We start from the raw sequence: 24,235 nt of genomic DNA, 5'->3' as shown, positions 1-24,235 counted from the left end.
TGAAGGTGAAGGAGTGTCCATCTCAGTCTCCTGACCTCAGTATCATTGAGCCACTTTGGGGAGGTCTCAAACATACAGTTCATGCAAGAAAACCCCAAATCTTAAAGGAACTGAAGGTGTTTTGCCAAGAAGAATGGGCAGTTTTACCATCTGAGAAAATAAAGAAAAATCCAAAACTACCACAAAAGACTTCAAGCTGTCATTGATGTTAAAGGGGCCAAAACGGAGGGTTAAGAACTAGGGTATGTGAACTGTTGATCAGGGTCATTTGGATAGTTTCTGTTTTCAGTATGATTCAAAAAGAGCAAACACATTTGTTTGATAATAAATGGCTTCACCCAACCACTAGCCACGAGTGAAAGAAAAGTTTTTGTATTATCATTCATATTCTTTGGAAAATGGCCAAAGAATCATAAAGTCTGCTAGTGTATGTAAACTTATGAGCATAACTGTATTTATTTTTCTATATTTAATTTAGATCTTCATGAAAACTCTGAGCTGGATCAAAGGTTATAATATCAAAACAGAGATAATAATTAAAGAAAAAGTGAGTTTGACAGCAAAATCTACCATTAACTGAATAGAAACTCAGTGTGTCCATCCACTGTTGTTTATTAAAGTGCATGGGTTTTACTGGTGAATCAATGTTGTAGAAGATGTTAGTGTTTCCATGTTCGCTACAGAGCCTCTGAATGTTCAAATGGGTCATATCTGATGACCATGAAAAGATGACAAACTGCATTTTACACCACTTATTTACATGGACTGATAGGATTAATGGATCAACAGTTACTAAACATTTTAGATCAGTATATGGGTTTGGTTGCTGGTTGCTGTATGAGTCTTTATGGGTTAATTGTTTTTCCCAGGGCCTATTGAGTACTGGGTTTCGGTACCCATGACAGATTCACTTACTGTGATATGAGGAGAAACACTATCAAATTCAGGCTTTTATCTCTCTAATTTCTGCCTACTGTTGCTTCAATAGCTGGAAAAACAAAATAAAAGAAATGTGAAAATAAAAGAAATGTGAATGGTTTCACCTTTGAGAATTTGACCATGTCCACAGGATCCCTGCCCTCTTTGCCCTTTTTGGCTTTTTGATCACTATAGGTAAAATACAACCAGACAGTTACTGTGAGGTCCTGTTCTTCCATTATTTACCATCATTTTGTCAGTGTGTATTTGTTTGTGTGTATCTGACCGGTTTCTCTGTGCTTCTCTAAAGTACTTCTTGGCAAACTCCGACATGCTGTACTGGCTGCTGTGCAGAGGCAGATCATCTAGTTCGGTGCCCAGACTGTCCCCATACATTTCATTTACAACCTAATACATACAAACATACACACAAGAGAAAAAAACAGCAGCGCCACTTAAAGAACACCAAAGATATAATTATCTGCAAAATATTTCCATTTCTGCAAACCAAAGTATTCCAACATATACTGTGTAAACACTGGCTAAAACCATAATGTAGGGGTGTAGGTTACCCCAGCTCCTAGGCCTGGTATTTATGCTCTTTCATACGTGAAAAATGATAAACGCCCCCATTATATGAGTAAATAGCATTCCAGTCTGCACCTCTGTGGAGCGGTCAAACTCATGGGCAGCAACGGCCGAGCCCATGGCGACGGCAACAGCAGCAGAGGCGGCAACTCGTCCCTGCCTGTCCCTGGGCTCCAATCGCTCAGCAGGAAGAACCAGAAAGTCTGGAGCAGCCACAGGACGGACATATTCTCTAGGAAACACTCCTGATTTTCCACACACAGCCCCGAACCGCCAGCCTGTACACACACAAAGCAAGAGGTTCATATGAAAACCGGGACCGCATGTTGCACACAAACCAAAAAACTCACAGAAAGACATGCAAGTAAGTGAAATACTAAGACAAAACTACAAATGCATGAACACAAAACACTGACCTCTAGTTTATAGATATGTCCCTACAGTTATGTGACACATTATTTATTAATATTTAAGAATATAGTGACATACACAATGCCAGAAACAATAGATAAAATTTAGAAATTAACAATATTTGTATATTAAGGGATACCAGAAGGTGGAAGAGAAAATACCAGTTTTACAGTTCTTTAAAGAGGTCAATTAATGTTTTTGTGGGAAAAAAAACACATTAAAATAAAAGTATTATTCAATCATGTTATGTCTAATTGCATGAAACTACAGTAATATTGTAAAGTAATTAATATATAGTAACCTCTTACATTTTTAAAAAACTATATTTCACGTTATGTTTTGTGTCAGTGTGCATTATCATTGTCCAATCTGTAAATAAAAGTATATCATCTAGGATTCTGTGGCTCTAGCAGTGAGGTTGTAGATTAAAAATAAATGAATATCCGTTGCGTCACCTCAAAAAGATATAAAAACATTTAGGAAACTTAAGCATTTAGCTTGTCCATTCTATTGGAGACAGATGGCATGACATGGCAAACTCTGTGTAGACATTAAGGAAACAAAAATACATTCATTCTTAATTTCATTTGGCACTATTGAAAACATAATTAAAAATATCATATTCAACAAATGCATACAGATACTATTAAATCATGCACACTGCAAAACAACCTCAATGTCTAAAAAGTTGGGACACAATGTAAATTGTAACTAACATTGTGGAAATGTGTTGGTGCGTCATCATTGTACAGAGATTTTCAAATCATTGATTCTGTTTTTATTTACATTTTGCCACAACTTTTTTTAGAAACAGAGCTGTAAAACAAACAATCCAAGATCACTAAAGTTGGATGATAAATATGATGCAAAGAGTGGTGTACGCTCGTTTATTATCACAGCAAACCAAAACCAAGCAATAAAAACTAAACAGCAAAGCAAACACACACACTGGTTAGAAATGACCCTGAAAAACCCACCAAAGTCTGGAGTGTCTCTCTTTAGCTCTTCCAGGAGCATGACCTTCTTTCTTACTACGCAGCCGTAATATTTGCCTGAACACATCCACAAGTACACGTGCAGACATAAGGGAACATACATGACATTAAGCACGAAGAAGCAGAGAAACAAGAAAATACAGGGAATATGTGCAACCGCCTTAAAAGACACAAAAAACTGAACTAAATGTCTTCTAAAGGTTACAGTCACTATTTAGTTTGACCCCTGACCACATGACAAGAAGCAGCACAAATCGTTAGAAACATCTGAAACCTGGTATAAAACCTCAAAAAATTGTGATAAATCTCATATTGTCTGAACAAAAGGGTTAAAGACATGTTAAATTCAAAGCTAGGTCACACTAAATACAACCACTTTGGTTTATAGAAGCTGTTTATTCACTGAAGCTTTTGTTTTTACTGCTGTACATACTTTCCATATCTCCAGATTGTATCAGAGGTCGAGAATGCACGTGTGGTCATCGTAACTTTACTAAATCAACAAATCTATCATTGGATTAGGACTGTTACTCAATACATAAGTGTACAGTGGCTGTTTCTCAAAATATTGAGAACGCAGAGTACGGTCTTGTGAACTTGGCAAGTATGGTCTTGGCAAGAACAATCCTAGAGAATGGACTTCCTAAGAACGCAAATCTCTCTGTAATTGGAACAGCTCATACTTGTGAACTTTCCTCCCTGTCTCTGCTGTATTTGTCATCGGCTCCCTAACGTACTTCCCTCAAAACACCACAATGTCACTTGATTTGATTTCAATATATTTGTACTTGTATTTACATGTCATTTTTACATTTTGTATACTTTTCAGAACTGTAATACATTTTGTTGAAACCTGCATCATGATAATAAAGACGTACAGGGTGGGGAAGCAAAATTTACAATGAACATTTAGTTGTTTTTTTCTCAGCAGGCACTACGTCAATTGTTTTGAAACCAAACATATATTGATGTCATAATCATACCTAACACTATTATCCATACCTTTTCAGAAACTTTTGCCCATATGAGTAATCAGGAAAGCAAACGTCAAAGAGTGTGTGATTTGCTGAATGCACTCGTCACACCAAAGGAGATTTCAAAAATAGTTGGAGTGTCCATAAAGACTGTTTATAATGTAAAGAAGAGAATGACTATGAGCAAAACTATTACGAGAAAGTCTGGAAGATACTATTAAAGAAGAATGGGAGAAGTTGCCACCCCAATATTTGAGGAACACTTGCGCAAGTTTCAGGAAGCGTGTGAAGGCAGTTATTGAGAAAGAAGGAGGACACATAGAATAAAAACATTTTCTATAATGTAAATTTTCTTGTGGCAAATAAATTCTCATGACTTTCAATAAACTAATTGGTCATACACTGTCTTTCAATCCCTGCCTCAAAATATTGTAAATTTTGCTTCCCCACCCTGTATTTCTCGCTATTCTGCCTCTCGCTTGTGTTCTAACATTATATCACATCATCTTGTTACGGTCATCTAGTCAAATTACATTTCTGAAGTAAGTTTTCACAGAAGATGCTGTAGAATTCGAGAGTAGCACGAAATACATCTTGTGATATTTTGCCAGCCAAGTCCAAGTGCATCTTTGCTCTAAGCAAGCAGACATGAACAACATCCGGGTATTCCATGTGTTCTTGGTTTATGCAAACTTTCAAATGGAACAGTACTTGGGCCCCGACAGATGATGTTTCATGAGAACAGAAGAACAGATAAGAAAGTGTGTTGAGAAACAGCCAATATATAAACTAAAAACAACTATCCAATGCAAGTGGCACAGAGATTAGTAAGAAAAACTATTTTAGTTATTTTACTTTTGCAACACCATTCTCTAGGAGGGCTTCTGTAAACTGACCGAATGAGCTGTCTTAATAGCTGTGAAGTTTTGCGCAAAATTGCTATTCTTACTACGCATCTGTAATATTTGCCTGAACACATACACAAGTACACGTGCAGACATTAGGACATAGATGACATTAAGCACAGAGAAGCAGAGTATACACAGCAGACAGAAGCAGAACTGATGTGTTACTAGTGAACGAGTAGGAGTCTCACCAACGTCCAGTCCATCCATGTGCTGTAGTCTAATAATGTCTCCTTTGTGGAAGCTGAGCAGAGTCCTGTCTTCAGTGATGTAATTTCTCACCGCCACCACATACTCTGAGTCCTGACAGAGACGTATCATGTTGACAACAGGGTTATTAGCCGACAAAGACAAAGGGACCCTAAACCAGTTCCCTAAACCCTCACAGACATTTCTGGTGTCACTTGATAAACAGCTGACAGTGACAGGCTGTGAGGAGATGAAATGGTCCAAAATGCATGGGACAGTACTTTTTTATATGTCATGTGAATTTATGGTGACAACGCAAAAACTTGAGCGATGACAAAGTGAAAAGAACGTTCTTAATGTCATCAGGAAATTTCAACTGACATAATATACAGCTTAAAATAATACAGAGTGAAACTGAAATAAGAAAACAATGTATTATTTGGGCACAAACATATGCATTTAATATTAGTTATGAAAATAAGAGGAATTTGACTGTCAGCATCAGAATTATTGTGTCATTAGATCCTTCCGCTCCGCTGATCTGATCTCAAATCTTTATAAATGTGATGTTTCACAGTAAATCTCAGCATAACAGTTCATCCAGCTTGTCTTTTTTATTACTGGACATGACCGGTAATCCTGAGTTTACCATCATGACACAATGAATTCTGAATAATTCCCCTACGTAAAATGGAAAGTGTCCAAAAGAGGATTAAAATGTTTATGATCAAACCCTCATAGACTGTTTGACTTTGAGACAATCCTAAGCCCTCATGATGTTACAGGAACATGATTCATAGTCTGTAAGTCTGTGAAGGTGGACAGCGGGATTAAGGCTGAAAACTAGCAGGGAAATAATATTTTTTTATGTGAAATAAAAATTAAAACAAGTCATGCCAGCCACAACAAACCCCGCCCCTCGCACATGTTGTGACTTACACAACAGACAAAAAGTTAAGGATATTTCTTTTTTTTTTGTCATTTTTGCCATTTGTAAATAAAACTATGTCTGGTCATGAAAAAAATGTGTTTCAATTCAATTCACACACAAAAAAGTAAAAGGCGCTGTGCAAGAATCCCAACTGAAAAAAAAAGCCCAAAAATTAAAAATATCCTTAACTTTTTGTTTGTACTGTATTTTGGCATTGTGTCTATGCGTGTGCTGATGTCAGCATATCAGTTACCTCTATATATGTGCCAAGTTTGAAGTAAATTGAAACAGAATTGATGCTTTTATAGGCATTTGATACTTCGCTGGTGATTGAGTGAGAGTCTCACCAGTGTCCAGTTCACATATATTTAGATATTTCGCCCATTATAAGTAAATGGAAGAAGAATAAAGATTTTAAAAATTCATAAAAAATTTGAACTTTGACCCACTTTTCCCAAAATGTAATCAGATCTATTCTGGGTCACTGGCAATCTATAAACCCAATTTGGTATGAATTCAAACAATAATTTTGCTGCTGGAGTATTAACAAACAAACAAAGTTGTTAGTTTTCTTAGCCCCCCATGTGTTTTTTCTTTCTTTACTCTTTAATTCATGATTCTACTTATACTTAAAAGATGTATGATGATATAAAATAAAACTGAGTTTTTGAAAAAAGTCTTTAAGATCATTGTTTCTAATAAAAAAAAAAAACTTGATGCAAATCCAACTTGAAATGAAATAAAGAAAGGATTTCAGACCCTTTTTAACTATGACATTATATCAAGAAAAGCTGAAGATAAAGGATAAAGACAAAGAAAACAAAGCACACACTCTAAAGCCTGTCTGACCTTCTTGAGCTCCGTGAGGAAGTAGTCGATCATGTGTTTGACCTGCGGGGCTTTGGCAGAAAACAGGATCAGCTTCTCATTGGTCAAGTTGAACTCCAGCATGTTCTTGGATGGAATCGACACAAACAGGATGTCCGAATAGCTGCACATGAGGAGGTATAGAAAAACCACGGATGTCAACATAAAGAGAGGGAAATGAGGTCAAAGCACTCGGTAGAGAATACTGTAAACACTGGATGTCCAGACTGAGGGGCTCACCTGTACAGCCTCAGCACTCTGAAGTAGTCTGGGGCAGTGGAGCTGCTCCTCACCATCTTCAGCAGTTTGATGCCTTTATGAGAAACAGACAACACCTGCACTCCTGTGCCCACACTGCCCTGGAAAACACACAGATACAGCACACAAGAGTCTACAAGAGACACACCGAGTTTTATTTGTGTTATCTTCTGGTTATGTTTTTAGATGCTATTTAACCTATTATTGTGTATTGAACATCTTATTTATCTCAGGCAGTTTTGCACGTTATATATAATTTATCTCTGACAGTTTGCACAATTACCCAGATATTGCACATTTAGGTAAATATATATTTTTCTCTTACTAATAGTAGTTTCTATTCTTTACATTTTATGCTCATTTTCTTTTGCATGCCATTCTTAATTACCTCCGCTAAGGAGGTTATGTTTTTGCCAGGGTTTGTTTGTCTGTCTGTCTGTTTGTTTGTCTGTCTGTTAGTGTGCAACATAACTCAAAAAGTTATGGACAGATTTTGATGAAATTTTCAGGGTTTGTTGGAAATGGGATAAGGAAGAAATGATTAACTTTTGGGGGTGATCGGGGGTGGGGGGGGCCCACAGGGGGGCCCACTGATCAGCCTTGGCGGAGGTCTGCGCTCTCCGAGTGCTTCTAGTTGCCTCTTTGTTTTGTTTGTTTTTAATTTCCTAGTTAAATCAAAAATTGAAAATTTTATACATCTTAAATTCTCTTGGCTTTCAGTGTGGATGGCAAAGTAGGATTTTCATTGTACAGGGAAACCTGTTTCTTTACTATACACTGGGGCATTATTGACTTCAGATTTTTTTCAGATCAACTTATTTGTCAACTAGAGGCACTCGGAGAGCGCAGACCTCCGCCAAGGCTGATCAGTGGCCCCCCCCGTGGGCCCCCCCACCCCCAATCACCACCAAAATTTAATCATTTCTTCCTTATCCCATTTCCAACAAACCCTGAAAATTTCATCCAAATCTGTCCATAACTTTTTGAGTTATGTTGCACACTAACGGACAGACAAACAAACAAACAAACAAACCCTGGCAAAAACATAACCTCCTTGGCGGAGGTAATAAAGTCAAAGTCGAGTCGACTAGTCGTATGATGACGTCATCACATTGACAGTGGAGGAACAACACAGACACACAGCATTTCAACAATGAGCAACTTGTACTAAAGTTCACTGTAACATTAACAAAGTACAGTAAAGAGCAGAATCAAAAACTGGAAAAACACATGCATTAACAGTCCTTCTCAGACATTTAACCAAAACAAAACATAGGTTAACACTAGGGATGTCCGATATTGGCTTTTTTGCCAAAAACCGATTTGCCGATATTGTCCAACGCTTAATTTCCGATTCCGATATCTACCGTTACCACTGCCGATATATGTGGGATATTACACTAATTTTAGGTAACATCGCATATCTCCTGTCATGGAATTAACACATCATGCCTAATTTTATTGTGATGCCCCATTGGATGCATTCTCAAATGCAACAAGGCTTTCAAAATGTAAACACTGTCTGTGCAAAAGAATACATACTTCAACTTAAGTTGTGGAAAAAATGCCATATTTATTTATTTTCTCTCCCTCCCTCCATGAGTCTATTACAGTGTGGCAACTCTACTGTACAGTTTTGAAAACTGCACATTTCTTTCAGCTACAAACAATGCTTCATTTACGCATCGGTAAATGCCGGTGAAATCAAGGCATTATTTTATCGGTTTTAATGAAAGGCAAAAAAACCGATACCGATATTCACCGATATTACATTTTTATGCCAATATCGGGCCGATAATATCGGTGGGCCGATATTATCGGACATCCCTAGTCAACACCTTCAATTTTCTTTTAAATTTAAGTGAACAACATAAAGTGGGAAAAGGTTCAGACAGCGGCAGCCAAGACGTACAGCATATTACAGAAAAGAGTGCATTGTCTTCACAAAATAAATGAACAGAATAATCCAAACACAGTCGGTCGACATTATTATTCAATATTGGTGGTGCTTATATGGTTCACAGAACATTACTGAGACCACAGTTTTTCTACATCACAGTCATTTTAGTAATCCTACTCTGAACCATCTTCTTCCTTCAGTCTTGGCCTTGCACTAGTGATGCACGGGTCTTTTTCTTTTTTTTTTTTCAACCCGCTTTTGTGGAATTATTTGACCCATTCCGTAAATAAAGTGACACTTTTCTGACCTGCACCAACCCGACCTGGGTCCAATGATCCGCACATCACTACCTTGCATTCCATGTTTTCATGTATACCGATGAGAGTATTGACATGCACTGAATGAAGCCTCGAGTGCAGTTGTGTGATGGAAGGGAGAGAGAGAGAATAACACACGACTAGTCTACTCCTCCAAAGTAACGTTAACTTGTGCCACAGACGTCGATGCGTCGACAAACCGGCTTTTCTGTTCATGCCCTACTATACATGTGACAATAAAACGCTTTGAATCTTGAATCTATCTGTTTTTCTTTATCAGTTTTAATATATCTTATTTTCTTTATCTATATAATTTTACTTGTTTTATCATATTTTGTATTTTTACCAGTATCTTTGTACAGCACTTTGTTTTAAATGTGCGATATAAATAAATTTGACCTTGACCATGATCTTGACATGCATAAAACAAAAATCCAGCCCATGTGGAAGAAAAACAGGACCAGTGTTTTGTTTTTTTCATATTAAAGTAAAATAAAAAAGACACTTCAACACTTTCATTAACTCACTGAAGCAGGGAAAAGACGGGAGAAGTAAATCTCCCAAGAGTCTCTGGCCACTGCGACCACTTTCTTCTTCACGCTCTCGTCATGTGTTCCCGAAACCTGTTCTACCTGGTGTTCCGCTGTCAGGAAAAAAAAGGCAACACAAATCCAATGAAATCCAAACATCCAAAGAGACACAGTCATGTATAATTATTGATGTTCCAATCATAGTCCATTTTTATTGTAATTTATTTCTGCTTTTATATATACAGTGACCTTGGGTGTATAAAAATGTGCCCATAAATAAAATGTTTTATTTTTATTATTATTACTGTTGCTTATGACAATAATAAATATGATGTTTCACCACAGAAAAGAATCCCTTCATACCAAAAAGAGCTCTCATCTTCTGCCTCTCCTCCACGGTGATGCGAATGCAGGCCTCAGAGAAGGTGTCATGTACAATCTACACATACACAAGTATAAAGTACGTTTAGGTTGTAATTAAAACACTCTTTAAATTAGTATATATGTATTTTTTTAATGTCCAATTGAGATATAAACCTGTCTGAAGATCATGTCCAGAATCAATGGATTATTCAAGGTTTCTTTGGGATAAAACACCTGTAAACACATAAAATATGCAATTACGATGGAAATAATTTGATATATGGTGACATTTAAGTAGTGTGATATTAAAATGTTCAGCTTATAAGTGTTGTGTTGACACTGAGATTATATTTCTAGGAAGTGGATTTTTTTTTTCCACTCCTTATGTGAGTGTGTGGTCCTGAAAAACACCTCTTTCCTCATGTAGAGCTTCCAGGGAACGTTGGTGTAGGTGTAGTATTCATCACTGGTTCTGCTGTGGAGTTCAGTCTGAATGATCTCCTCCTCAACTGGCAACTCTCTGGAAACTGGACGCACAATTACACACAATTAAGGACCTTGCTCCTGTTAATGTAGCCAGGCATGTGTGAAACGAGCAGAAAATTGCACATTCTGTGAGAAGGTAACCTGGAGCTGGAGGGGGGGCGGGGCTTATGTTGGAGCTGGCTCGTCCTGCAGGATGAGACTTGGTCGACTTGGTAACTTTAGCTGCACCGTCGTCTTTGGGCTGAGATGTTACAGGCCTCCTTTGCGTCTGAGCAATAAAAAAACAACAGTTCGAGGTGACTAAATTTCTGTTTCTGTGTCTGTGTGTTGGTGTTTTTGTGCGCATGTGTGAGAGTGAGTCACCTTTATAACATTATGGGGACATAAAAACTGATTCCATACCAATATCTGCCTCAGAATATCTGCCTTAAAAATGGATATTAAAAACTATTTAAGGTTAGGTTATAGGATTAACCCATAAAGACCCAAACCTCCAAAAGTCTTCTACTGATTTAAAATGTTTAATACCTGTTGATCCAATAATCCTATCAATACATGTAAATAATTGATGTAAAATAGAGCTTGTCATCTTTTCATGGTCATCAGATATGACCTGTTTGGACGTTCAGAGGCTCTGCAGTCCATCATCTCCTACAACATTAATTCACGAGTAAAACCCATGGAGTTTGATAAAGTGGATGGAGACACTTGTTTTATGTTCAGTTAATGATATATTTTGTTGAAAAAGTAACTTTTTTCTTCAGTTTCCTTTGTTTCTGATATAATAACCCTTAGCTTTAATCTGAGCTTTTATTAACATCTACATTATCAATAAATGAATTACAACAAAATATATGATTTTCATTGAAACAATGCAAAACAGAGAATAATATTACAATAAATGGTGATAAATCACTTCAGAAAGGATACATTTGGAGGGAAAAACTCATATGGGAACTGCCACAAAAGTAGCACTGGGTCTTTATGGGTAAGGTTAGGCTGAAGTAAGGGTCAGGCATGCTGAAGGAATGGAAGTCAATGTAATGCCCCCTAAACAAATAGATGAATGACCTACAGTATTATGCAAAAGTCTTAGGCAGCGTTTGGCTTTGTTGTTATTGCAGGGTTGTAATAGATGTGTGTTTTAGTGTTTTACTCCATTTCTCTATTCTTTGTCTGAGATGCATGACCACACTTGTATTTCTCAGTCTTTGTAGTTGTAGCGGCCATTTGTCATCAAAATTAAGCCAACTTAAAAGTAACTGAACTAAAGACTTTAACATAACTCAAATAACCACTAGATGCACCATGGGTTTGTGGTTTACGCAGTCAAAAACACAATGTCCATTCCATAAATGTATTCCAAGTGGTTTATTTTCAGGCTTTTTGCAGGAAAACAACAACCAAGGCCTTTTTGCTGTCTCTCCTGCTCAACCTGGCAGACGACGACTGTGGATGACTGTGACTGACTGGTAAAAAATTATAGGCCCACCCAGGTGCATGATGGTCTACCTTGGTGCTGCCTATTTATACCCAGATGCCCACAGTCTAAACCAATAAGAAAAACCAAAACAAACGGTGCTAAATACTTAAGAATGAAAGCAATAACAATGAAAAATCAAAAAATATATTCTAAATATTTAACAAACAAAAAAGCAAACAATCAAAAATCAACAATTGGAAAAACTAGTAAATTACTATGCAACCAACTTTGAACAAAAAACTAAATAGACAAATAGCTCCTATAGTAGTAATATATCTACAGCTGGAATATATAGCAAATATGTGAACAGTAATTAAAACAAAAGGGCATTTAAAAAATACATATAAATATTGTAGAAGCTGTACAGGATTATCTGAACACAGAAAATGATAAAAGACCATGAAAGCCTCTGGGACATTCTCAGGATGTGTACACCCTGCAAAACCAACAAAGCTAAGGGCTGCGTAAGACTTTTGTGTGTGTGTGCGTGTGTGCGTGTGTGCGTGCGTGTGTGTGCGCGTGTATGTGTAAATATAAGGAGGTAGATTACCGGTTGTGGTGGGTTTGCCATCTGGTCTTTAAGGATCTCCATAGCTTCATCATGAGGATCTGGCTTCTTTGTGAACACCTTCCCATCACCTTTCCTGCATCAAAAAAACAGAAAAAATGTAAAATTACATAGAAATGTAATAGAGTTATATCAACTTTATATTGATAATGTGTTTGTCTAATACCCAGAAGAAGCTGTTGAGCCAGCAGGTTGATGCTGTTTGACGATGTCCTTGATGTCGTGGCTAGGCTCCATGCGCTCTGTGTTACTCACAGTGGACCGGACCACATCCTCAGGGGGAGGGCCACGGGTCGGACCTGGAATTTAATAATTACATGAAGCACATATTTGGAAAAAAAAAAACCTTTACTCTTGGAATGTTAATCTGGTATTTATGATTTTTTTTTCAGCTGCCAATCATTATTCTTCAACTGAGAACTTTAACCCATAAAGACCTAAACCTCCACTGTTAACCAAAAGCATCTACTGATCTAAACTGTTTATCACCTGCTGATCCACTGATCCTATCAATACATGAAAATAGCTGCTGTAAAATGCAGTTTGTCATCTTTTCATGGTCATCAGATATGACCTATTTGAACGTTCAGAGACTCTGTAGTTACCATGGAAACACCATCATTTTCTACAACATTAATTCATCAGTAAAACCCCTAGAGGTTGATAAATGACAGTGGATGGAGACACTTGTTTTTATGTTCAGTTTATTATATCTTTGCTGCAAAACTCACTTTTTCTTCATTTTCTTCTGTTTGATATAATAACCTTTGAATTAACACTGAGTTTTCATGAATATCTAAATCAGGGGTATTCAAATTTAGTCCTCCATCCTGCATATTTTAGATATTTCCCTCTTTCAGCACACCTGGAAGCTATTACGTTGTTACCAGGCTTCTGCAGAACATGATGATGAGCTGATCATTAACTGAACCAGGTGTGCTGGAAGAGGGAAATATCTAAAACATGCAGGATACCAGCTGTTAGAGAACTAATATTAGACTATTCTTTGTAAATGCCAGGTGTCCAGAGCACAAGTCATGGATGGGTGGTCTGGATTTGAATACCCCTGATCTAAATCAAATAAAGGAAATTAAATATAGGAAAATACATGATTTCTAATGAAAAATGCAAAACAAAGAGGATATTATTATAATAAATGGTGATAAATCAATTAAGAAAATTTAAAAAGAAAGAAAACTTCATCTGGGAACTGCCACTAAAGTATCACTGGGTCTTTATGGGTTAAGAATGCAACTAGGCAAGCACAGAGGATTCTGATTCTTCTAATGGTACTGACACCAAAGAGCAAAAATAAGCAAAACACATACTCGTTTTTCTCTGAGAAGGGCGGGGTTTTGAAAAGTCCTCACTCTCTTTAGTCTGCACATAGATACAGAAGGTCACACAGCTGGGTACATTTATAGTCATTATTTCTGTTTTCTGCAGGTGTAGCTGTAATGTGTGTTCATGCAGTGTGTGTTTTAACTCACAGGACTGGCTGTGTGGGAGCGCTGTGGTGAGTATGTGTGATGGTGTGAGGGTGGCGACTGTGGAGCCGGGGTAGCGGGAGGGAAGGAGGACAGCATCTGCTGCTGGATGGCCATGGCCTGCATGGTCATCTGCTGGGCCTGAAACACACAAACACACAAATGATCAATTATCAAAGTGAGTGGACATACATTTAGAGAGACGTTATTATTCTGATAGGTTTATACTTATACCATTAACATTACAGAAACAATGTACACAAAAAGTTAAGGATATTTCTTTCTTTTTTTTTTGTCATTTTTGCCATTTCTAAATAAAACTATGTCTGGTCATTAAAAAAATCTGTTTCAATTCAATTCACACAAAAAAAAGTAAAAAGTGCTGTGCAAGAATCCCAACTGAAAAATATAGCCCAAAAATAAAAAATATCCTTAACTTTTTGTTTGTAGTGTACATACAGAACTATACAAAGTCTTAGGCCACCTCTAGGATTTTTGCTTTTTCAGGGTTGAAATGAGTATACATATTTATTTCTCATTCTCTTTTTTTCAGATACAACAAGAAAATACAGGGAATATGTGCAACAGCTTTAAAGACACACAAAAACTGAATTAAATGGGTTGTAAAGGTTAAAATCCCTATATACTGTGACCCCTGATCCCATGACAAGAAGCAGCACTAACAGTTAGAAACATCTGACATGTGTTGAATGAAACCCAGTATACAACATCAGAAAATGAATGTAATAAATCTCATATTGTCCGAAAAAAAAAAGGGTTAAAGACATGTTAGGTATAAAGGGAAGTCACACTAAATACTACCAATTTGATTTATAGAAGCTGTACTTAGTGAAACTTTTGGTTTTACTGCTGTACATATATCCTATGTATCCACATTGGCTCTTAATACAGAGACTGAGAAATGCATATGCGAGGTCATTAGAACTTTACTAAACCAACAAACCTAATATAGGACTAGGCCTGCTGCACAGTACTGTATATAAACTGAAAACAACTATCCAATGCAAGTAGCATAGAGGTTAGAGTGAGAAAAGCTATTTTAGTTATTGCACTTTTAAAACACCACTCTCTCTAGGGAGGGCTTTTGTAAATTGACAGAATGAGTTCTCTTAAAAGCTGTGATGTTTGCACAAATTTTCAAATGATCAAGCAGCAAAATTCCAGAGCTCTAGTTCTTTCACAAAAAAAAAGCACAGCCCAACCCACCCAAAAAAAAAAAACCTACCAACAGTCTAATAATTTGTTGGACGTTGCTAACTGCACACATTCACTATGGCAGCTTTGATAAGCTTATGTAATATCACAACATTTATTTTGGTCATTTTTTTCAACTCATAATGTTGCTGAACCTAGACCTGACCAACTGAATCAACCCCAGATCATAAAACTGTCCCCACAGGCTTGTACTGTAAAAACTAGGCATGATGGGTAATCACTTCAACTGCCTCTCTTCTCACCCTAATGCACCCATCACTCTGGAACAGGGTCAGTCTGGACTCACCAGACCACATGACCTTTTTCCATTGAAACACAGTCCAACCTTATTCTCACTATTAAACTGATGATTTTATCACACGCACAAATGTTTTTATACATAGGTCTTTTATTTCTTTATCTTTATTATTACTGCTATACAAAAGTCATTTTTATGTACATATTGTTTACATATAGATTTTATTGGGCTAAATCTGGGACCTCGAGTACCAAATTTCGTGCCATCTCGTGTAAATGTGTGCTGGTATGATAATAAAAATCCTAGAATGACTGTTAAAGAACTGAGAAGCTACTTACTGCATCAGTTAAAGTTGTAGTTGAAATCTGTTAAACATTGCAGTAATTATAGAATGAAAAGACGTTACCTACTTGCTTAGTTAAATGGGGACTTTTATTGGCCAAACAAATGCCACTTGTTATTTACCATTTGATTGAATAAAATCTCAGCCAGGTTGGCCCGAGACTAAGTGATCAAATCATGTAACAAATGCGAAAATAGTCACTTTTCCATTGACCTTCAAATTGCGCAACTATAACTTGCGCATAAAAAAATTTACCTAATAGAAAAACGACAATTTCGGCAAAAGTCTAATTTTTCGATTAAAAGTTTTTTGCGCTGGCAAGAGGTGGTTTTTCAGGCATGGCGCAAATGGTATATCACACAAAACTGCAGTGGAAAGACCTTTTTTTTTGCAACTAGTGTCAGGTGAATTAAAAAAAACAGATGTTGACGTACGTTATAACAAGCGAAGAAGAAGAGGAAGAAATATGTCGTGGTATGTGTGGACACACCAGGAAACCCAATCATGTTTTAATTTAGTTCAAGATAGAGGAGTAATATATAATAATAATGAATATATCTGTAGGTCAACACCATATTTGCGTTCATCACCATGTTTATGGAATGACTTCTCGTGTCATCTCGCGATAATAAATAAACAAATCATCGCATTTGTGATTTAATGGAAAACACGATATTACCCACCTCTGTTTTTTCGACATTTAGTAAATATCAGTAAAGTTTTGCACAGATATCCAATGGAAAAGCGACTAATGTCACTGGAATAAGAAAAGTGCAGTCCAATGTAAAACAGGTTCTTAACATCTTAACATCATAAACACTGATTCATATCATCTTCTCCTGAGTTTTTGTATTTGATCAATTTTACTGTATAGTTTTATGTAGTTCAGTTCAGAGTAAAAACACCCACAGCAGCATGAGTTTAAATAAACAGATATGTGACAGACCAGGATGATAGCTTGCTGGTTGATGATGGCCTGCTGCTGTTGAGTCAGTACTGCGTGTTCTGATCCTAGAAAAGTACAGGCATAGAGAACATGTGGTAAGAACAACACCGTGGGAAACAAATAATAAAGTCACTGATGATGATTCACTCCAAAACACTCAGTTAAGCTGTCTGGCTTAAATGAAACCCACTGAGGGACACTACAACACCAGTACCTTCTGTTAAACATATGTGGAATTCACTGTAACTTCACCATGCCATCACACTTTTTGGCCAAACATGCTGGAAAACCCGATGGTTGTACCGGACACACCTGTCATCATAGGCACTACAGATGTGGCAGGAAGTGAGGGCATCCCTGACAGACCGGGGACGCCACTGACATGAGCTGTTACATCAGCAGCCTGTGCAGCAGTGGGTGCACGAGTGGGTGATGGGGCGGGGGCTACGCGTGTTGGGGAAGTGTCGGTAGAGGAACTCTGCTGGCGGTAGGGCTGCTGGGGCCGGTTGTACTGGTGGTACTCCTGTGGTTGCTGCTGCTGTTGCTGCTGATGTTGTTCGTGGTGGTGGTGATGGGAGGGGATTGGCATGGTGGGGATGGGTGGCATCATTCCTCCTGCTACTGGGAGTACTGGCACAGCTTGAGGAGCCACCGGTAGGGAACAGGTAAGAGTTAGTTCTCTCTTATTTTGGGAGGAATTTTTAATAAATAGATAATCAGATTAAATATTAGCTTATAAATTATCTCAGTATATACTGAAGTAGAGCATAGCTGAGTAATGTTTGCACAATGGTGATAAAAACAATAAAAAGGCAATTCAGTAAAACAGCAAAACAATAAACCCACTACGAATAATTGAAAGAATTACTTGTAAAATGAATGAATCAGCTAAAACACAACAGCCTGAAGTAAAATGTGATAAAAATCTAAGTGAAATTGCTCTAGGGATAAAAATAAAGCTAGTTTAAGCTTTTTTCTGCATCTTGTTGAACAAAGTGCCCGATGAATACAATGGATTATCTGAGATTATTAAAAAAACCTGCAGCTGCAACACAACCATTGATCATTTAAGTGTGTTCAATAGGGATCACACTAAAGACAGCAATGGCATAATGTAATTGGGTGAAAGACCTTTAATAGTACAATAAATAATAATAATTTTTTAAAAAAACCTACTGCCTGTCACAACTTAAAAAGAACAAAAGCTTCTAAACCTTAGTATACAGAAGGTGAATGCTATAGTTACCACCAGTGATACACCGACGTAAAGAGGGTTAAACTGTGTCCAGTGGCTAAAGATCACATGAGCATGTCTGTATAAAATTTCACCATAATTAAAAACTGAGAGCAAGGTTGCTTCATTGAGCATCTTTTTAAAATGCAGAGACAAACTGTTAAATCCATTTTCTATCTTCAGTCAGGTGATATTTAAAGGTTAGCTTCTCATTAATTCAAATTCCATTAGACTTGTCAATATTTGCACCAATCTTAACACATGACAGGAGCATCATAATTGATATTTTGGATATAGAGAACAATGTGAATTTAATTTTACATGAATTACTGTATGATTACTGAGTATAAGCAGAGCTAAATGGATTTATCTACTAAATTTGCAGCATCTCCTGTAAAGTACAACATAGTATCATCAGCAAAAACAAGTTATAGAAGAAACAATATCCCCCATGTAGTAATATTTGGTTCTTATTTTCACTTTCTCTTAAGTACTTTTACTAATATAATGGTTGACTTTTAAGTCAACATTAAAGGTGCTGTGTCTGTCCACAGAGAGTAACATAAATACAGAAATGAAGAAAGCAGGAAAGAAAAAAGACAACGAGCACATTTACATGACCATAAAATGCCATAACTGGGAGTAATCAGATAATTGTAATAATTGTTTACATGCACTACAGAAATGCAATAATCGAAAAATCGTAGTTAAGATATTTCAGTCCATTATCAAATTTCTTTCTTTCTGAGTATGTACATAGTGACAATAGACTCAAACTTCCTATTACTGTCTTCCAATCACATTCCATTTAATTTTTTATTTTTTTAAAAAGCAAAATAAATCGTATTAATGGTATACATACATGAAGACATTGATGAACTGGGGAAAAATCTAGGTGTTGATCATGATCAGATTACTGCTATTATCTGACAAAGCACATCAGACTATGTAGTTTTCAGGATCACTTGAATACACTTTTTAGTGTCCATGTAAACAGACTCAGTGAGACAGAGACAAGTGATGATAAGGATTGAAATGAAGAGTCTTAACATGTCAGTAATAAGATGTGAGCTTAACTCAGAAACCTGTCACACTGAATGAGTCGCTGTGACAAAACAAACAAATAAGGTGGCATGAGACAAGATGAGTGTATGCCTTGGAGAGAAAGAGAGAAAGAACAATGAGTGTAGCAAAAGAATGACAATGACAGATCCCCATAGGCCGAGGTTAAATGAGTCATCTGTGGTTACAGTGAATGGCTGTCCATGCATTATGGATGTGGTCAGACTGCTCATTACAGCCACTAAGCGAGAGGCTAAGGTTGGTGAACTGTACACCTGACCCTTTACACTTCAGTCCTGCTCAGTGTCACCAAATGTTTATGCAAACTATCTGGAAACCATTATAATGACAGCCCTTATTTATTCATTTCCACCATAATGAATTCTTGCTAATTAGTTCCTTGTGACACCACTGAAAACATTTACTCACTTTGCTGAAGGGCTTTACTTTATCTCCATCTATCTGTTGCTTCCATTATTAGACACTTTTGCTATATTTTATAATTGTGAATTAACCCATAAAGACCCAAACATCCACCGTTAACCTAAAACATCAGCTGATCTACACTGTTTAATACCTGTTGAGCCACTAATCTTACCAATCCATGCAAATAATTAGTGTCAAATACAGTTTGTCATCTTTTCATTGTCACCAGATATGACCCATTTGGACGTTCAGAGGCTCCGTCATCTTCTACAACATTGATTCTCCCAGAAAAACCCATGGAGTTTGATCAATGACAGTGGATAGAGACACTTGGTTTATGTTCAGTTAATGAAAGATTTGACTGAAAAAGTCACTTTTTCTTCACTTTTCTCTGTTTCTGATAAAATAACCCTCACCTTTCGATCTGAGCTTTAATGAACACCCACATGATCAGTGAATTAAATATAGGAAAATACAGGATTTACACTGAAAATTGCAAAATACAGAGGATAATATTATAATAAATGGAGATAAATCCCTTAAGAAAGGTTAAAAATAGAGAAAAAAATGTTTGGGAACTGACATAAAAGTAGCACTGGGTCTTTATTGGTTAATATAAATTGGTTTGAGTCACTGGAAAATACTGCAGAACTGTAAATATACTACTTCTCTCCTTTTGTAAGGAAGCTTTGCTGTGACAAAACTATTGATCAACTTAAGAGTAATACTGAGGATTTAGGACCCACTTAGAACAAACTGAATTATTGATGTTAGTGAGAAAGAATGAGAGAGTGTGATGGTGGAAGGACAAAGAAGACATAAAAGTTGAAAGCATGGATGGAGAAAGAATGAGCGGACACACAACAGACATAAAAAACTCGAAGACACTAAAATATGAGCAAAAAAGATAAAGAAAAGAGAAGAAAACACAAAAAAGTTTACCTCCGGGGTGTATTCCCGGTGGATAAGGCCGACTAGGGGCCGTATGACTCTCCCCCTCTCCTCTTCCTCCCTCTGTGATGCCGATACCACCTCCTCCCTTCATTCTTGCTGACAAAGTTGCAGTCTTTTCCATGTCCTGATGAGCAGAGAGAGGCAGGTTACAAAGAATCAGCAGATTGAAAAGGGTGGAAGTAGATGGTGAGAGAGGAAAGCTTGAGAGACATGAGGAGATGGACAAAAAGTGTGTGTGTATTTGAGAGCGAGTTAAACCCTGTCTAAGTGTGTCAACAGGAACCGAATACTCCCCAGGAAGTACCGTACACACCGGAGGAGACGCTCCAACACACACAAACACAGAAACACACCACTGGTACAAACACACAAAAAGTTTAAAGCATCTGAAGCAACATTACCTGCAAAATGAACTAAATTCTCATCAGAAAGTCAAAATCTATATATCACCTCTACATGACAGGATGCACAAGTAAGCAATAAATGCAACAAACTCAAAGAAGAAAGTGCATAAAATAATTTGTCGTATATAATAACTATAAGACAAATATTCTGACAGCACAACCCGACGTGCCAACACCACACATTTGCACTCACAAAGTACCATTTATAGGTATTAGGTTGCGCCAATGTCAAATAGTGTCTTAGAAAAACTGCTGGTTAACATCCAAAAGATACAAGTAAGGACTGCTCCTTCTCCAGATCGTCGTTCTGCATTTTTTTATGCTCCTGGCAAACAAACTCTAAGAACACTGTGCATGTGCATTGGCTGTTGTTGCAGTCGAATGCGGTCCGCCTCTCCGTAACCCAATCGTCCTCTCTACTGGGCGATCATGTCTACCCCATTCATACACAAACAGAGGCACTGGATCACATGCTCCATCCATCTATCATCACCACCGTCCATTCACACTCAACAGGCAGATCAAGTGGAGGAGAGAATAAGAAATACATGAACATTTTCCATTAAAACTTTTCCAGTCTTTCTAATTGTTTTGTTTTTGTTTTAGCAGGTTAAAATATTTAGTCTGTAAGATATGAGCATCTAGAAGGCTGGAACTTGTAAACATTTAATTTTTTTTTTTCTTTTTTTTACCTTTAGTCAACAGTAATAGCAACAAATTAATGCATTTTCAGCATTGAATGTAAAGTGTGTTGGGGTGTGTAATTTATCGGTGTGCTGGGATGTGTAGTTTATTGACGTTGTGTGTTGGTACTCACTATGCTGCTGTCGGACAACACAGGGTCAAACAGACTGTCCAGGTAGCGGTCCATTCCTCTCTGAGTCTGACCGTCACTGAACGCATCTGACTCCACTAGAAAAAACAGACACAAGAGTCACTTTAAATGTGGTTATTATATTATCTGTGAACAGAGGTCGGAAGTAACAGAGTATAAGTACTTCGTTACTGTACTTAAATTGATTTTTTAGGTGTCTGTACTTTACTTGAGTATTTATTTTTCTGGCAACTTTATACTTTTACTCCCTACATTTTTGCATATATATCTGTACTTTATACTTTATATTTGTGCTTTATACATTCTCAGAATAGGCTCATTACTTTTTCAAACTAAACGGATGTGACAGTACGTAAAATACGGTGCTTCAGAGGGAAAATCAGTGGAGGAGAGAAGGAGCACAGGCTGTGACCAGGGTCAGTACCAGAGTCCTGCACGGGTCCACTGTTTCCAAACTTTTCCACCCGCATCCACAAAGCTGAGTACCGTGACCCGACCCGTGATTAAACACATTGTCAACATAGTAACTCACTTTTGAGGGCATTTTTTTGGCTAAAACACATGCCATCATTAAATCTCTAATATGTGCTGCTCAATGATATCTGTGGCTGGATGTAAACAGAGGCGAAGCTCACTTCACAAAACAAACCGGCTGTGGATCAACCACGGTCAAATTACATGATCATCATCATTAAATGTCCTCCAAATTATTTTCATCCATCAATCTTCTTTTATTTTTTCACTTCCTTGCCCACTACCCACCTGCATTTCATTTAATTTTACCCATGCCCGTACCAGTGAAAATTCTTATGATTTTTTTTTTTTTTTTTTTTTACCTGTCCCCCACATGTTTTTGTGGGTTACCTGCCGGTGCAGGACTCTGGCCAGTACCATTCACTGTGGAATTAGAAAAGGGAAAGTTTTATGATTTTGCCTGGTTAAATAAGTATTGTTTCATTCATGGCAAAAAATGCAGTTTTACTTTTTACTTTTGTACTTTATTACAATTGAGAAGTTGTACTTTTTTACTTTTACTTAAGTAAAGGAGTTAAATCAGTACTTCTACTTTTACGAGAGTATTTTTTCACACAAGTAGCTGTACTTCTATTTAACTGCAGAATGTGAGTACTTTTGCCACCTCTGTCTGTGAATTACTTTGACTATAAGCTTAACCCACATTTTATCTCTGCATTTAACTTTCACAGATACACATCTGGAGCATGACAAAAGAATATGGCTCCATGTAATCCTGATACGGTAAGTATGTACATAATAAAGATATTTGCCATATTTGTACATATTTGTTAGAATACTGTGGTGTGCTTGCCGCATTGCATTGTGGGTACTGGACATAATTGTTTATCAGCAGCAGCGGTTGTAGTCCATACTGAATGTGTCCAAACTTCAAGCCAATTACCTAAAATGTTCAGTTGTTGGTTGTATTAACGAATACAAGTGGCTGAACGGGACAGAGCAGCACAGCCAACAACCTGGAGGGGGTGGGGCATGAAGTGGCTCATTTGCATTTAAAGGGCCAGTGCTCAAAACAACCTTTCTGGTGTCATTACTCAGAAATAGGGTTGAAGATGGACCTGTGGAGTTGAATTAATGAAGAATTCATACCCAAGCATAGCATTTACAGTTTATGTAGACCACAGGGAAATGTTTTAAAATGCATAATTCCATTTTTTTTTTTTTTAAAAAAAGGCAAAATATCACTCCTTTAAACAAACTGTAACATACTAAAATTTAGTGTTGTAAATTTTAGACACGGGAGAGGTTCTCACTGTAGAGGCATTAAATGTCTACTTAACCACAATGACTCTTCGATGTTCACCAGTGACCAAAACCATCTACTGATGGAAAATGTTTAATACCTGTTGATCTCCTAATTCTACCAATACATATAAATAACTGGTGTAAAATGCAGTTTGTCATCTTTTCATGGTCATCAGATATGACCCATTTGGACGGTCAGAGGCTCCGTAGTGAACATGGAAACACCATCATCTTCTGCAACATTGATTCACCAGTAAAGCCCATGGAGTTGGATCAATGACAAAGGGTGGAGACACTTTGTTTATGTTCAGTTAAGCTCCTAAGACCCAGCTATGGGTTTTCTGTCCACATTTGTGGACAAGAGTTTCACAACTTTATACAAAACAAAGAAAACTGTCCACCACAAAGGACATTCCATAAAAATTTGAAAAACTGCCTCTGGAAAAAACTGTTGCATCATGATGTTTCCAATATAGGCACTTATTTAATAAAAAACAAAAAAGCTTGTACTTTGCTGACATTTCCTGGGTCTCAGGAGGTTAATGATAGATTTGCTGAAAAAGTCAGTTTTTCTTCAGTTTTCTGTGTTTCTGTAATAATAACCTTCA

The 24,235-nt window shown here is 37.1% G+C and overlaps 1 protein-coding gene across 1 annotated transcript in view; it reads right to left on the bottom strand.

Moving 5' to 3' along the window:
• The window catches only part of myo15aa (myosin XVAa), a 74,147-nt gene that overhangs the window by 10,496 nt on the left and 39,416 nt on the right, over window positions 1-24,235 (bottom strand). The window contains 19 exon segments of the mRNA XM_030141181.1: window positions 1,044-1,107; window positions 1,205-1,326; window positions 1,582-1,784; window positions 2,895-2,969; window positions 4,983-5,094; window positions 6,761-6,902; window positions 7,019-7,137; window positions 9,781-9,896; window positions 10,147-10,222; window positions 10,321-10,380; window positions 10,558-10,673; window positions 10,774-10,900; window positions 12,666-12,763; window positions 12,839-12,982; window positions 14,012-14,063; window positions 14,174-14,311; window positions 16,934-16,998; window positions 20,598-20,733; window positions 21,831-21,925. Coding sequence (XP_029997041.1) covers window positions 1,044-1,107; window positions 1,205-1,326; window positions 1,582-1,784; window positions 2,895-2,969; window positions 4,983-5,094; window positions 6,761-6,902; window positions 7,019-7,137; window positions 9,781-9,896; window positions 10,147-10,222; window positions 10,321-10,380; window positions 10,558-10,673; window positions 10,774-10,900; window positions 12,666-12,763; window positions 12,839-12,982; window positions 14,012-14,063; window positions 14,174-14,311; window positions 16,934-16,998; window positions 20,598-20,733; window positions 21,831-21,925 — 2,060 coding nt within the window.

The sequence above is a fragment of the Sphaeramia orbicularis genome, chromosome 8 (assembly GCF_902148855.1).
Source record: "Sphaeramia orbicularis chromosome 8, fSphaOr1.1, whole genome shotgun sequence".
NCBI classification, from domain to species: domain Eukaryota; kingdom Metazoa; phylum Chordata; class Actinopteri; order Kurtiformes; family Apogonidae; genus Sphaeramia; species Sphaeramia orbicularis.
The sequence above is the reverse complement of the archived record's forward strand: the minus strand, read 5'-3'. Positions and strand labels throughout refer to the sequence as shown.